This window comes from Thamnophis elegans, chromosome 1 (assembly GCF_009769535.1).
Source record: "Thamnophis elegans isolate rThaEle1 chromosome 1, rThaEle1.pri, whole genome shotgun sequence".
NCBI lineage: Eukaryota > Metazoa > Chordata > Lepidosauria > Squamata > Colubridae > Thamnophis > Thamnophis elegans.
Genome location: NC_045541.1, coordinates 141674103 through 141689059, shown reverse-complemented (window position 1 = coordinate 141689059; position 14957 = coordinate 141674103). Strand labels below are relative to the sequence as shown.

Genomic DNA, 14957 nt, shown 5'->3' with positions numbered 1-14957 from the left:
GGCTCAGCTTCAGTGAGCAACCCTTCATTTCACAGAATATTCCTGTAAATGTTATGCATCAGCCAAAACATGCTTTTGGTTACAGAGGGACGCAGGCAGCCCACTCTCTTTAGCCACGTCACTTCTTTCTCTCTACAAGAACAAAACAGAAACGGGGGCTACAGTACTGTTGTATGGTTCTAAAGATGGCCATTGTCTTACAGCTTTAGCCTTATTATTGCTAGACCAACAGGTTCACAGAACATTCCACCCAACTCATAAAGGATAAAACTGAGATGCTGCTTCGGATGACTGGATTTCCACTTGAGCCATTTTGAACTGTGTACACTGCAGCCACTTGCGAAGGACAGAGGTGTTGGTGTTGATCTGAACGGACCCTGTAACATTCTAAGGCTATGATGGTTCACGTTGTTCTGAATAGCTTGCAGGCGGAGCTGGAGGCCAGCAGATAAATGCTGTTAAAATATGCACAAGTTTTATTGTCAGTTCTCTCTCTCTCTATTCTTTAATAATCAACTCAAAGAAACTTTAGCAATGATGAAACCTATATCAGTGATGGCTAACCTTTTCGGCACCCACTGCACCGGAGTTCCAGAACTCGGAGGAGAGCAGCTGGGCGGTGCTCATGGGTGTGCATGCACAATGTTCAGCTGCTCTCTTCCGGGTTGTCTGTGCCGGAACCCAGAAAAGCAGCTGCCACATACATGCACACCAGATCAACTGTCCAGTGCTCATGCATGTGACGAAACCAGGAAGAGCAACTGGCACAGCACGCATGCCCATAGAGAGGGCTCTGTGTGCCACTTCTGGCACATGTGCCATAGGTTCGCCATCACGGGCCTATATCACCCTAAAATTTCAAATTTAGAATCAAATCGGCCATCGAAGAGTGAAAATAAGAACAGGCCATAATGAGCTAATCCAGTAAGAAGCACAGTATTAATGAATGGCCATCATACACCTGAAGGAAAGTACCACTTAGAACTCCTCTTACTGAGGGAAGAAAGATTCACAGAGAAGGGCCCATTGCAGCACAGTAATTTCTTTAGTAGCTGCATATTCAAATTTAGAAATGTATAACGCCTTTTAAATCAGTGTAGGTTTACACTATTACAACAAGACTTTCAACATCATGTTGTTGGAATAGTGGTCAGAATGCTCTGCTTCCTTCAGTTCTGTATAAGCTTGAAGCAGTTCTAGCAAACCAGTTCATTTTCTCCCTTCTTTTTTCCTTCATCCGGTTATCATAGCTCATGCTGTGCCCTCAATTCCTGAACATGCTTGCTTCTCATTTAGTTGTTTGGTTTTGGCTGTCAAGAGGTTCACTTCTTTTTGTTATTCTATAATGCTTGTGGTACTCATCTTTCTGGCTCACAGGAAGCTTTCTTTTCTCTCTCATGCGCTCACTTTTGGTTATTCTGGCTATTTTTTATATAGTTTTGCAAATATAATTATCATCGGACCATCTTTATGTGAGTTTATGCTGGTCATGCCTCTGGCCCTTTAAGAGGGAAAGGACACATTTTGCATACAATATTATTAAGACAAAAAGATGGAGCGGATCCAGGGTGTGGAGGAAAAGGAAGGCAACAGGATGCATGCTGGACTTCCCACTTTCTTCCTCTCCCTGTCTGAACTAGTGGGGGAATGGCTGGGGAGACCAAAAGGAAAAGAAATAACAATTTACTTTCCCATTCTTTCAGCAGAAAATTGCTGCACTCCAGCTTTTTTCACCTATAAAAAACGGCCCTTACATTCTTGACAGAACAGCTCTGGATCCAATTCAATGTTTTTCACTGACAGCCAAGCATGCCTATATTTACTAGACATCAGTTAAACTATGTTTATGAAAACAGAGTCTTAGAGTATCATAGCTGATGAATCCAATTTGGAATAGATGCATAATTTAATATGCTGTTATTCAGTCAAACAAATGTTAACATCTGGGAACACATTAAGGTGAACCTACCTTTAGATTGGATTGAATCATTGGTAGCCACATTGGGATGAGCTGGTAGAAAGGGGAAAAAAATCAGGGTCACTATATTCAGCATGTTCATAGCCACCATATTATTATATTACAAAATAATAATTTTGTATTCAGCCAGTTCTCTCTGGTTTGGAACGAACCGATAGCAGTTGCCTGCAGGAGGCTCCACCCACCCACCCTGACATAATGCGTGAGTACTGCACATGTGCATATGTATGTGCTCTCACATTTGCAACCGGTAGGGAAGGTAAGAGAATCTCACTGCTGAAACCTAGTAATAACATTCATTCATAATGTATGGTGAATACTGCATTCAGTTTTGGTCGCCCACGATATAGAAAAGATGTAGAGACTCTAGAAAGAGTGCAGAGAAGAGCAACAAAGATGATTAGGGGACTGGAGGCTAAAACATATGAAGAACGGTTGCAGGAACTGGGGATGTCTAGTTTAATGAAAAGAAAGACTAGGGGAGACATGATACAGTGTTCTAATATCTCAGGGGTCGCCACAAAGAAGAGGGAGTCAAATTATTCTCAAGGCAGCTGAGGGTAGAACAAGAAGCAATGGGTTGGAAACTAATCAAGGAGAGAAGCAACTTAGAACTGAGGAGAAATTTACTGACAGTTAGAATGATTAATCAGTGGGACAGCTTGCCTCCAGAAGTTGTGAATGCCCCAACACTGCAAGTCTTTAAGAAGATGTTAGATAGCTATCTGTCTGAAATGGTATAGGGTTTCCTGCCTAGGCAGGAGTTGGACTAGAAGACCTCCAAGGTCCCTTCCAACTCTGCTATTGTATTGTATTGTATTGTATTGTATTGTATTGTATTGTATTGTATTGTATTGTATTGTATTGTATTGTTTGTATTGTACATAAGCAGCATTTTCCTAGAAATAATGTTCAGGATTCCAATATATTTACTGTTCAAGTACAAATTTAGAATTGTTTTTATTATCAAAGTATTCAAAGTACCAATGATTATTTAAAATGTTATATTTAAACATTCATCTAAAACAGAGTATAGATCATATCAAATATTTTCAACTGAAACAATCCAATGTAACTTTGTATAGTGTCATCACTGTATGATGCAACAGCAGTCAATGTGTCATCTAGATTAGGGTCTTGTCTTCATGGCAGTATTGACAGGAAAAGGAAGAATGTTTGTTCAGTTGTATGTAAAACAGAATTCCCCAATGTTTCCGACTTTGTGGACTGGAAGGGGTGTGTATGAGAGAGGCTGATTCCATGTAAGTGGCATGCCCGTGTGCCTGCTGCTCATGCAAATGGAAAACTTGCATGTGCTCGCCCGCTGCTTGTGAGGATTACAATCCCCTCACAGCCCACTAGTAGGCCACGGCCAGAGATGGGTTGCTGCCAGTTCAGCCCAGATCGGCCGAACTGGTAGTAGTGGCAGTGGGAGGCTCCTCCCACCCAGATGCTTTTGCGCATGTGAGCATGAGCGCGCCCCGAACTGTTAGTAAAAAAAAATAGCAACCCACCTCTGGCCACAGCCCACAGGTTGGAGACCCCTGATCTAGAACATGGCTTCATGCATATGGAAAACAACTACAATCAACCTTCTAAATAATGGAAGCAACTTAGACATGGAAGGCTTGCATATTGTCTTTTAGAAGTCATGTGTTTTGTTATACACCTATCTGTAACTAATGACTTTTGGCCAGTTTGGTAGCAAAAATGGACTTTTATTCATCCACATTAAAAGATAAGAGAACAACGTGGTGCAGCCACACCCAAACTGGCACTGACTAGATAGTTTGGGATTTCAAAATTGTATAATTGCCAAGCCAAATTATTCAAGCATGGGGGGTGGGCACCAGGTTTAGGAAAAGTTGCCTTAATTCAACTACAATAATAAATCTGATGCCAACAGATGCTGCTTTGAAACCTTTTTATTTCCATGATGAAAGATCTCCCTTAATTTTGATGGAAACTTTGATGGAAACTGTCATCAACTAGCTGTCTCTTTCTTCCCAATTGAGAGTTTTCAAGCACAAAACTCATGAAGGAAGACAGCCAAGAAAGGAATCACTGAAAGCCGATTCACACCATTACTTCTCTTTCTATCACTCTCTGTAATTATCTCTCATAAACTCTTTTTAAATGTATTAGTTAGATTTTCATGAGACTAGGAGTTTTTATTTTGTTTTGTGATCAGTCAACCAGCATCATAAATTCATATGAAAAAAAATGGCCTTTGGCTGAAAGTGTCATGCACTACGGCATTTCTGAAATAATAAACAAATTATTTTTTTGCCATTTCTTTTCTTCCTGATAATTTTTAGTTAAGCAAGAAACCCAAAGGAAGATATTCATTAGAGACAAGTAGGAAGCCAATCACTCTCCAGAGTTTGTTGGGCAATAACTCCTCTCATTCTGATCTTGACTCAGAATGATAAATAGAACAGCTGTCTGAACAGCTATAGATTCCCCATGCCTGAAGTTATGTCAGTATTATAGAGAACCAGGATTCAGATACCGAAGTAACTGGAAAAAACCAGCTGGGTTAAAAGTACAATAAATTCATTATATTAAACTGATCTATCAACCCACATACTCCAATAGATAGTAACATGAGAGCTGGTTTGGTGTAGTAATTGCTGGTCTAGAAACCAGGAGACTGAGAGTTCTAGTCCTGCTTAGGCATGAAAACTAGCTGCGTGACTGTGAGCCAATTATTCTCTTGGTCCAAATCTCCTCATGGGGGTGTTTTTGTGGATAAAATGGGGAGGAGGAAGATGTAAGGCTTATAAAGGAATAAAGGCAGTACAAAAATCCCTAGTAAATAAATGAATATGATCAACAACATCACATGTAGTTGGAGTATATAGTTCCTAAAAATAAGCACTCTTTAGAAGTTAACCAAGAAGTAAGGCACTATGGCTCAATAAGTTATGAGTTTGCCGCACTGAATATTTATGTGAGCTTCTTTGACAAATAACCAGTAATCTATAACATGTACATGCATTTATCTATTTTCTTATTGGGATGGTGGAAGGAAGTAAAGGCTGGGGTGTTCTAACTGTAAGTCAGATTTGTTTTAAAGTGAAGATATTTTTGAGACATTACCTAAGATTATTTTAAAAACTGGACATACTGTTCTAAAATGTTCCTCTAAATGATATCAAGTTTCACTTTTTCCAATTAGCTCCCACCAGCATGCAAAATTGAATCAGTATTAACAGAATGAGCTAAAGCACAATTCGGAGAGAACATGATTTCATTGGCCAGAGTGGATGATATAATATTTGGCTGGGTTCCATTGATGGGGTCAGGCCTGTCCTTATTTAATGCACCAAACGACATTGTTTAGGGAATCCCAATGAAGAATAACCATTTCAATAACGTGTTTAACAACATTGTAACTATAGTGATTGTCAACTATCCACAAAGGAGAAATGGGGGGGGGGGGATATTTCTTCCTACTGTGCAAGAAAAAAAATGCAAACTACTTGGAGAAATATGCAATTATAACCGTTTATGGATTGTTCCTGACATGGCATGAATTAGTTCTCTTGTTACAAATTATATGGAACTGTGCCCACTTTCTTATCAGAGAAGACCTGGACATCTAAACTTGTGATCAAGGACACTTTTCATTAGACACAGATTGGATTTATCATCAATATTTCCTAAATGTAAAGACTAAATAGAAACCTCAGATCCCAAAGCAATAGACCTTGTTATTTCTGATGCCAAACAACAAGGTAAGTCCATCAATATCCTGTTCTATTTGAGGAAAAAGCAGAACTAGACGAATGCTGGATAGAGGATCTGATTTGGAAAGGCAGTTTCTATGCTCACAAATGTTCTTTGTGAGCATTATTTTTGCTCTGTTTATGATTTAAAAAATATATTGAGAGCACACACACACAGTTTTGAAAGGCATCACATAAGTGTGTTCATGTGGAAATATTGAAAAATAGTAATGCAGCTATTTTTGGAGCTGTGTCTATGAATCCAACAAAGTTTTAGAATCCCATTCATGGATATATGAAATGTACCTATTTAATGTTTCCACATGAACTGTTTGCTTATATAATCACTTAAAATATGTATTTGTGAGCAAATGCTCCTTATCTTGAATTTAAAAAGCATGCAATGACATGTCAGCTTGCATCTTTAAGTAGATGCACATTATCTTGATTCTCATCTTCCTAGAAAGAAAGCACTTTTTGTATGTTCTTCCAACCAAAACATTTAGAACCAAATACATGTCCAGAGATGCTTTCTTAAATTCTCTCTGTCACGTTTACAGATTTCAAGGTATATGCATAATGCCATTGTTTTTACTCCCCCAAACCCTAGGAAGCCAATTCAGATTTGTTCCATGAAGTCAACTTTCCAATCTTAGTAGTTTTTACAATATTCCCACTTTTTTATCCATAAAGTGATTTGTATGAATTATTGAAGTGGCTATAGATGAGGCTAAAAGCTGCCGTAGCACTATATCCTGCCCCATGCCCCCCCCACTTATTTGCAAACAATAAGTCTAAATCCTTGAGATGGTTGAAGAGAAGGGAGAACCTGGTGGGCCGAGATCTTACAGTCAAAAACTATGTGGCCCTCTAACTTTCTGGACTTCCAGCATCTTAAACCAGCTCTATAGAGGGAGAACAGTATAATGGCAGCATCTAAGAGTAACCAGGTTTCAGAGGGACAACCATTAAGCACTGTTCTGATCACCACTATAGAATACTTGCCTTTGACTCCTGAGTAATTGGGGGGGGGGGGTTAAAACATAATAGATTTTACATGGCATGAAACTCCCATCAGTTGCTATTGGCTTAAGATGGAAAACATTAATGACTTTAGCACTAGTGCAGCTAAGTATGCCTTAAGCTTGTGCCAGGAACTGGAGATGTGATAAGAATGATCATTTAAGAACCTGGCACAAGAAAGACATCACCAGGACATCTGTTTATACTGTGATTAGGTGGAAGTGAGTAAAAGACTGCAGGGCTTTCTCTAGAAAGGGAAATGGCCTAAAGCAATGTTATTCTTCCAAAGTGTGAACCAGAAGGGAGGTACAAGTGGAAAGCTATGCCAAACCTTTTAATCCTTCCTGCAGCATTCCTGAGAACGTTTCCCGATATACCGTAATAGTCCAAATACAAACATCTTTTATCAATTAGCAACATGCTGTTTGTTATAATGCAATTCTTTTTCTCGAAAATTATTAGAACAAAACCACAAAGGAACCAGTAATAACATGTTGTCCCTCTTATTAATAATTGCATCCGTTTTGGACAAAACTATAGCCAAGTTATATAACTGGAAAATATTTTAACAGCTGCGTTTAATTATTGAATTTTTTTTAAATTACTGGAAGTTATATGTGAAGCTTCTCTCAACAGCACTTTATACTCCATCAAACATTGCTTTAGAAAGCTCATAAATCTTCAAAAGCTTTTTTTCGGAGAACAATGCAAAGGGATGCTTGGAAGACCAGGAAGCACATATGAAAAAAAACCTTGTATTTCAGCCATTTAAAAAACTTTCCTGCCTCCCCACCCCTCCCAACCCAATGGCTAACATACCTTGACAAAATAGTGGAATTACATTCTTGCAAAGCCTCCATTAAACTGATCACATGGAGACACACCATTTCTACCATCTGGGATAAAGAGAGACATACTGCAATAAAATGAATGAGCAGTATAATAATATCACGAAAGCAAAAATAAATGGTTCATACTATTACTCTAACTTGATTAACATTCTTAAATAATAGAGAGAGATTGAGATTTCATGTTAAATAATTAAAATGCAAATTGTTTACCTTTAATTAAAGGTATCATATCTGTATAACACTTATTCAGAATTTCATTCTATAGTAAATGTAACAAAACAATGTACAATGTCCTCCAACTTCTGGCATAACAGATGCCCTATAACATTACTAACAAAGTTACTTTCTTTCTGAACTGTCTTCGTCATTACTTGGAAGGACCAGTTAATTACATTTCAAAACACTGCAGGCAGACAGTGGAAATATTTGAAATTTAAATCAGTCCCATTGGCAGTCTAACAGCATTTATATATTAGGCATTTCTCATGCCATGGGTTTGACAAGTGATTGCTTCTACATTAAATTGAATGAATAACATATGCATTGATGACCCCGCCCTTTTCTGCCTATCCTCCATTGCAAACCTCTACCCAGTCATGGTGGTATTTATTTACAACTCAATATGTTCACGTAGTGATTTTGCAGATAGGACACACTTTTTCACATGCTGTATTTATATGAAGTATGTGCAAGCATCATTAGTAATATAGCATAAATGTGAACCTGCAAAAGAATCTATAATAAATGAGCAGCTATAGCAAAGTAGGATAACTTTCCCTTTTAGCCATGGCTACCCGATTCTTAAACTGTCAACCTAAAAACAAAATTTATAAAACTAAAGGATCTATAGGACTCTCCCTTCCTTCTGTTCAATTGAATAGCATTGCGAGGGAGGGCGGGGGGAGAGAGGGAGGGAGAGGGAGGAAGAGAGAGAGAGAGAGAGAAGGAGAGATCGTAATTATTAAAAACAATGAAGAATAGGTACACATGACTTCAAGTCCTTTGAAGATCACATCAACCTTTGGATGCCATTCCAAAATTAGGTATAATCAGGACATAATGGGATAATTTAAAGTATTATTGTTTCCCTCTAAGCTCTCCTCCCCGAAATAAATAAAATTGTTCACCTTCTTAATTCTTGATTAAGACAACTTGGACGGATTTCCAAGCCCATTTATACCAGGTTAGATCTTTGAGCTGAGTTTAACAAGTCTCGTCTAGCCTGTACTGAAGATATCTATGACTGAACAAAGCATGTGGTCTGCTAATGAACTGTGCACTTCTGCAAGTTTATTTCTGTGCGTGTACATGTACTTGCATGTCATTATTATGTGAAAACACAGCCATAGGTTTTTGAATTATTGTTTATTGGCTTGGACTCAATGAATTCGTTGGGATCATTGCATCTGACTCACCACCTTGTTATGTGCCATCAACTGGAGGATGCTTGGTGTTACTCGGCTCCAAATTCCAGGGCTGTGAGGATTGCTGTAAAACTAAATTCATTTTGATTTTGGACTGTGGGAGCAACTGCCGCTTGTTCACAATATACTGTCCACAGCTGAGCAAATATAAAGGCATGGAAGAGAGAACACATATGCAAGACAGATGTCTGTGGGAAGAAATAAAAGGAAAACAAAGTCTTTGTTTGCTTGAAATAACACTTTAAGGAATGTGCATATTGTCTTTCAGAATATAAGAGCATAACAATTCTACATACACACAAATACACATAATTTGAAATTATAATGAATCTGTCAAGAATTTTCTGAAATTCTCTTTCCTGTCAGAGGAGTGATATGACATTCATATTTAAATTATTAGTTTATATTCATGCACTGAAATAAGGCAAAGAAATAAACAAGCTTGAAACTACATGTTGGAAAATAAATAATAGAAAATTCTCATTAATGAGGGAATACCACAGCTTTTGTTAGTTTTGACAATAATTATGCAACCCTAAAAATAGAGGTTCCAAAGAAAAAAGCTGAGTAATTTGCTAAGCAAGCTTGTGATGCCCTTTTTTTTTAAAACCATGGTGTTCTTGCTTGCTCATAACTAAGATTTATATTTTCTTACTGGATACCTTGGGAGGAAGGAGAAAAATTGCCCTTGGCACTTCCACTACTTGATGAAGACTTGGAAGCAAAGCTTGTTTAAAGTGGTTTGCAAAGAAGCTCATGGCAGATCTCTGATTGAAAGCTGAATTCTCAAACTCATGATCGTTTTTGCATTCAACAGTTCCACAATTATAATGGATGCCAGTCTAAATGTGATTGGTGACTGAACTGTTCCTGATAAGAGAATCACCCAGAGCTCATTCATCTTCAGATTACTTGCTCCATATGAACCAATCTAACATGCATTGTTAGATGTGTACAGCCAGATACCACCAGACATTTATCCAAGTATAAAAGACTGCAGTTTCCTTTATCTGTGTTTGGTGGGCTAGGATTGCAGAAAGATGATGGGAGAGGCTGCAGAATAAGATTTTGGATGATTCATGACTAAACTGATGAGACTTGTTGAACTTTGAAAAATGTGGAAAGGCCACATGTTCCTAAATTTGTTTTTGGACTCTGGAGCAGAGAATGTAACTGGGATAGCAAGCAAGAAGGGAAAAAATGTTCTACTCATGAATAAAGGCTGCAAAATCTTTTTAATGCTTTAAGAAAGAGCACTTTTGAAGAGTATTGCTTATTATGAAATAAAAAAAATATTTCTTTTCAAAAGATAGATTGTTGACAAGGAAATAGTTCTTTGAATCCGACTAAGGAACAAGAAATTTAACAATGAGTTTCATTAACCAGATTAATTCACAAAAGCTAAATAAGCTTTTTTATGTAGCAAGAGTTGTGATTCAGAGAGGCTGAGATTCAACTTTTGTATGGCTTGCAGAGATTGGTCAGACTGACTATGAATATTTTTTCATATACTTAATACATCTCACCATCTGTCACAATAAAAATTACACTTTGACGGCAACTTCTAGAACAGGGGTGTCAAACTGGCGGGCCATGGGGCCAGATGCATCATGCACAGGCCATGCCCACCCCATCTCCGCGAAGGGAAAAATGTTGTGAAATGTCATGTGATGGCAACATGACGCTGTGAGTTTGACATCCATGTTCTAGAAGAATTTTGGGATCATGCTCAAGATTGTACATTATGTTAATGGTATATTATAAAGTGGTCATCATCCCGCAAGTCTCTTACCTTGGATTGCTCTGGAAACCCAATCAGGATGACAATTAAATGATCGGCAACATGGGAACCTGCATCAAATGGAATGGGCATACAAGCTGAAGGGGAATTCGGACAGACAACATTATGTGTCAGAGACCCCAACAGTAGCCAAGAGAGTAGTCGAATATGAGACACACATTCAATGAATTCTTTGGGCCTGTTAAGAAAGAATATATATTTCGTTTCAAGTTTATCAAATATATGTATTATTTGAAAAGCATACATACTAAGAATATCCTTCTAGATAATCAATTTATGACTAATATACCATTATTACTATGCTAATACAGATGTTTTGGGATATCTGCCCTTGGGATAGATGTCTGCTCTAGGGATATCATTTTTGGTGAAAGGACATGGCAAGGGTGTTGAAATTGAGGTAAAAATTGACATTTTTTAAAAAACAGCACAGAGAAAAACAACACATCCAAGGCCAATCTCAGTCTGTCCAATAGCTCATACAACAGGGTTATCTAGCACCTTGGCACAATGCCTGTGGTAAAAATAAAGTTTGAAGCACGTTATGTAATATCAAACAGTGTCAACACGGAAGCTGACCTGACTGGAGCCAGATTGGAGGGGGTGTTAGAGATAGAGGGCGTTGTGCAGACAAAATAAAACACTTTATCTTAAGAACCAAGGACATCTCACACCTGGACCGTGGAAGGAGGAGCGAGGTCAACAGACAACTAAGCATCTTGATTGGACCATGTGACTAATTGTTTGGGGTTGTGGGAAAACTTTCTCTTTTAATTAGGTGAAAACTGTGGGAACCTTCAGTCGGTTTTCACCAGATTTGTGCCAATATGATATATCCATTAAAGCTATTCTTGAGGAATTCATCTGCCTCAGAGTTTTGCTTAGTAGGGGTATTACTCGGAATGCTACCAAACAGGTCAGAGTCATCCTAATTCTTTTTTGGTTGGGTGGGGGTGGGGAATGCTGTTTCACAAGGCATACCCTGTGACACAGAATGTATATTTCTGGGGTCCCATATAAGTATGTTATTCAAAATAAAGCATGCCTACCTTGAAGATCTTGTGGGATGGGTGGAATTAATTAGTCAATCCCAAATAACGTGGATGCTATCCATTTAAAACTTCATAGGTAATGATCAACACCTTAAATTACACAGGAAGATTCCTGGAAGCCAGGGCATCACAAGGAATGGGATAATAGGTGTGTAGTATAGCTTATGCATTAACTAATGGCACCACTACATTCTAGAATAGTTGGGTGATCTTCAAGAGCAACTCCTGCTAAGTATGCTACTTAAGAAGAGTTCCCAGTAGTCCCACTTTTGACCATGTTGGATAATATATGATAGCTTAGCAATATTAGGATCTCTCACACACAATTATTTGCAGGAGATTCAGTTTTTCCTAGTAGTCAAACCAGACTAAGTAGTTCCTCATGCATATATCTTCCACTCTAATATATAAATTGTGATGGTAAACACCTGTTGGACTGGGTGGGTTCTGGCTGCCGCTACTGCCAGTTCGTCAGAGACATGCCATGAGCCCGCGCCCGCAATGCAACAAAAATTTCTCTACGCATGAGCAGAAGGCAAAAACAAGATGGCAGCACCGGTTCCAGTGACCCAGGCCGCCAAGTTACTACTAGTTCAGCCAAACCAGTCTGAACCTGTAGGAACCTACCTCTGCTGTTGGATCCATGGTTTGATGATAAGAATACCTACGTCTATACCAGTCATGAACGTGCAAAGTTTCCCCTTTGCTCCACCATTTGGTGACCTATTTCAATTTGTATTTTAATGTAGTCATGACCAAGGCTTTTTACCCTTGTTGCATTGCAGATGGAGGATGATACAGCCAAGGCAAGTAACGAACCACAGCCTTGTTATCCCGGTGATTGCCCCGTGAGATTTCCATTGCAGCAATCTGTGCTAAGCCCACTTTGAGATGTCCGCCAAAAGTATCCTCATGCAATGGCTGGGAACACGTTTTCATGTGACTCTGTAGTGGAAAGGCAGGATGGTTAGATAGTAAAGTTATTTTAAAGGTCAAGGAACTTGCACAATTCAACTGAAAATACACTATTTATTTACATAAAACTTCCCCAACCTTGGGACTTCCAGTAATGTTGGGAGCTGCAATTCTCAGAATTGTATCAGAATATGGTTTATATTAAAGGTGAACAGCTCTATATCTTTAAATATAGAGCTATTATGATGATAAATCTTGGGAAATCCATTTACAAATTACTATCACGTAATTAAGCTAAAAGCTAATTCTGTTTGCCTTTTTGTCCTCATTATATATTTCAATAAGAATGATTCCACATTTTTCCCATTACTATTACTATTAAGTAGCTCAAGTAGTTACTTAAGCCCTTAGAAAAATAACTCTGAAAATCTTCATCTCATTTGTTCCCTCCGTGGATATGCTTACATTCACTTCATTTCCCATTCATTCATTTATTTCTATTATGAATTGCTCATAACAGTAAAAATTCCTGTCATGATGATCATAATCGAGATTATCTGTGAGTTTATTCTTCTCATTTTTAACATTTTAAAATCATTTAAAGGTAGTAGTCTAGTAGTAATATATCAGTTTAGAAGGAATATTCATTTTATACCATTTAGCTTTCACAACATACTCAGTGGCATCTATAACAATATATTTATATTGGTTTTATGTGAGATAAAATATTTGATATTATTTATTAACCTTATATGGCACTATAATCTGCCATTTTCAGCATCTTATACAAAACACAATATAATAATACAACAAGATAAAATGTAAACACCCACGGCATGACAAAATCGAAATAATGATCATGAACCTATAAAAATACCAAGATTAACAGAACAAATAAAAAACAAAATAAAAAGGGAAATGATGGCACAGTACTTAAACTTAGGAGAATGCCCTCCAAAATAACATTAGTTTTAGTATTTTTCTGATAAAATGAACCAGCCTAATTTTCATGGGAAGCTATACAAAGAACCAGTGTTGCTACAGAGAAACATTGCTTTCTTGGTTCAGTTCCTCTCATCTCTTAGAAACAGTTTCGCCTTAAAAAGTTTTGCCTTAGAAGATCTAGCCGTACTGGAAAATTCTGGTTGCAACAGGTGGTCCTGCAGGTATCCAAGTGACAAGCAATAAAGGGGTATGTGAAAAACTAAAGCTATGTCTAGAAGTAACATCAAGCTGCTGCTATGATATCAAAAAGGAGATACATCCATATTTATGATCTGACCATATTCATTCTTCTCTGTTCCTTCTGCAAAAAAAAAAAGGTTTTGTGGATTCATGACTGAAACAAGCAAAGATGAAGTGCTAAGCATCTTAGACCTCCAGACTTTGAAATTATGTGCTGAAGATGGCTTGCTAAAAGATAACTGCAGTGGAATGAACAGCCAGTGAATAGTTTGGCTCTTTGTAATTGCTCTCTGGACAAGAAGAGGTCTTGAGTTTGCCCACAACCCACAAGTGCTCCATATATTGCTTCTTAAGAGTAGGCCCCAAGACTGGTGGGAGATAAGGGGCCATCTTGTTCAAACCACAGCTGACACCTTTAAGGACGAGGGGTCCTTTTTAAAACATTGTCAGAAATTGCTTGTTAACTGCTTCTCAGCTATTGGGAATTTTTGGATCAAAAATTATACAGCATCAAGTCAGTTCCCTACAATCCTTAGCAAAAGAAATTTTAAATATAAGTTTAAGAACTCTTTTTTAATAAATAGCAAAAGAGTGATTAAAACTTGATTTTAGAAAGTTACAAACAGACTAAGATAAATATGAAATAAGATTTTGAAATTATAAGAATCCTTCCTGTGGGAAAAGTGTTTGCTTTCAATTCTAAAAAAAAAACATGATACATGGGATTTTAAAGGCTGGATAATAGAGGAAACTAGAAGGAATACAAATTACAATTAAAGAAGAACATTTAAATTTAACTTAGTAGTAAAGAATGGAATAAAATATTTTAACATTGGACATATTGAAGGATATTTTTGAACAATGGATGCAGAAGTTGAAGTTTTTACCCCCATAAATAGACTGTGTTTAAAAGATGTTATGGAAGAGGAACACATTTTATGATGTTATGGAAGAGGAACAAATTTTACAAGATTGAGACTAAACTGAAGTAGATTTA

General features: G+C 37.6%; 1 protein-coding gene across 1 annotated transcript in view; it reads right to left on the bottom strand.

Annotated features, from left to right (window-relative positions):
- Positions 1–255: 255 nt before the first annotated feature.
- The window catches only part of UNC79 (unc-79 homolog, NALCN channel complex subunit), a 132418-nt gene continuing 117716 nt past the window's right edge, over positions 256–14957 (bottom strand). Inside the window, 9 exon segments of the mRNA XM_032230213.1 lie at positions 256–380; positions 383–455; positions 1970–2011; positions 6822–6828; positions 7558–7628; positions 8999–9051; positions 9054–9195; positions 10800–10986; positions 12630–12805. Of these exon segments, the coding sequence (XP_032086104.1) occupies positions 256–380; positions 383–455; positions 1970–2011; positions 6822–6828; positions 7558–7628; positions 8999–9051; positions 9054–9195; positions 10800–10986; positions 12630–12805 (876 nt within the window).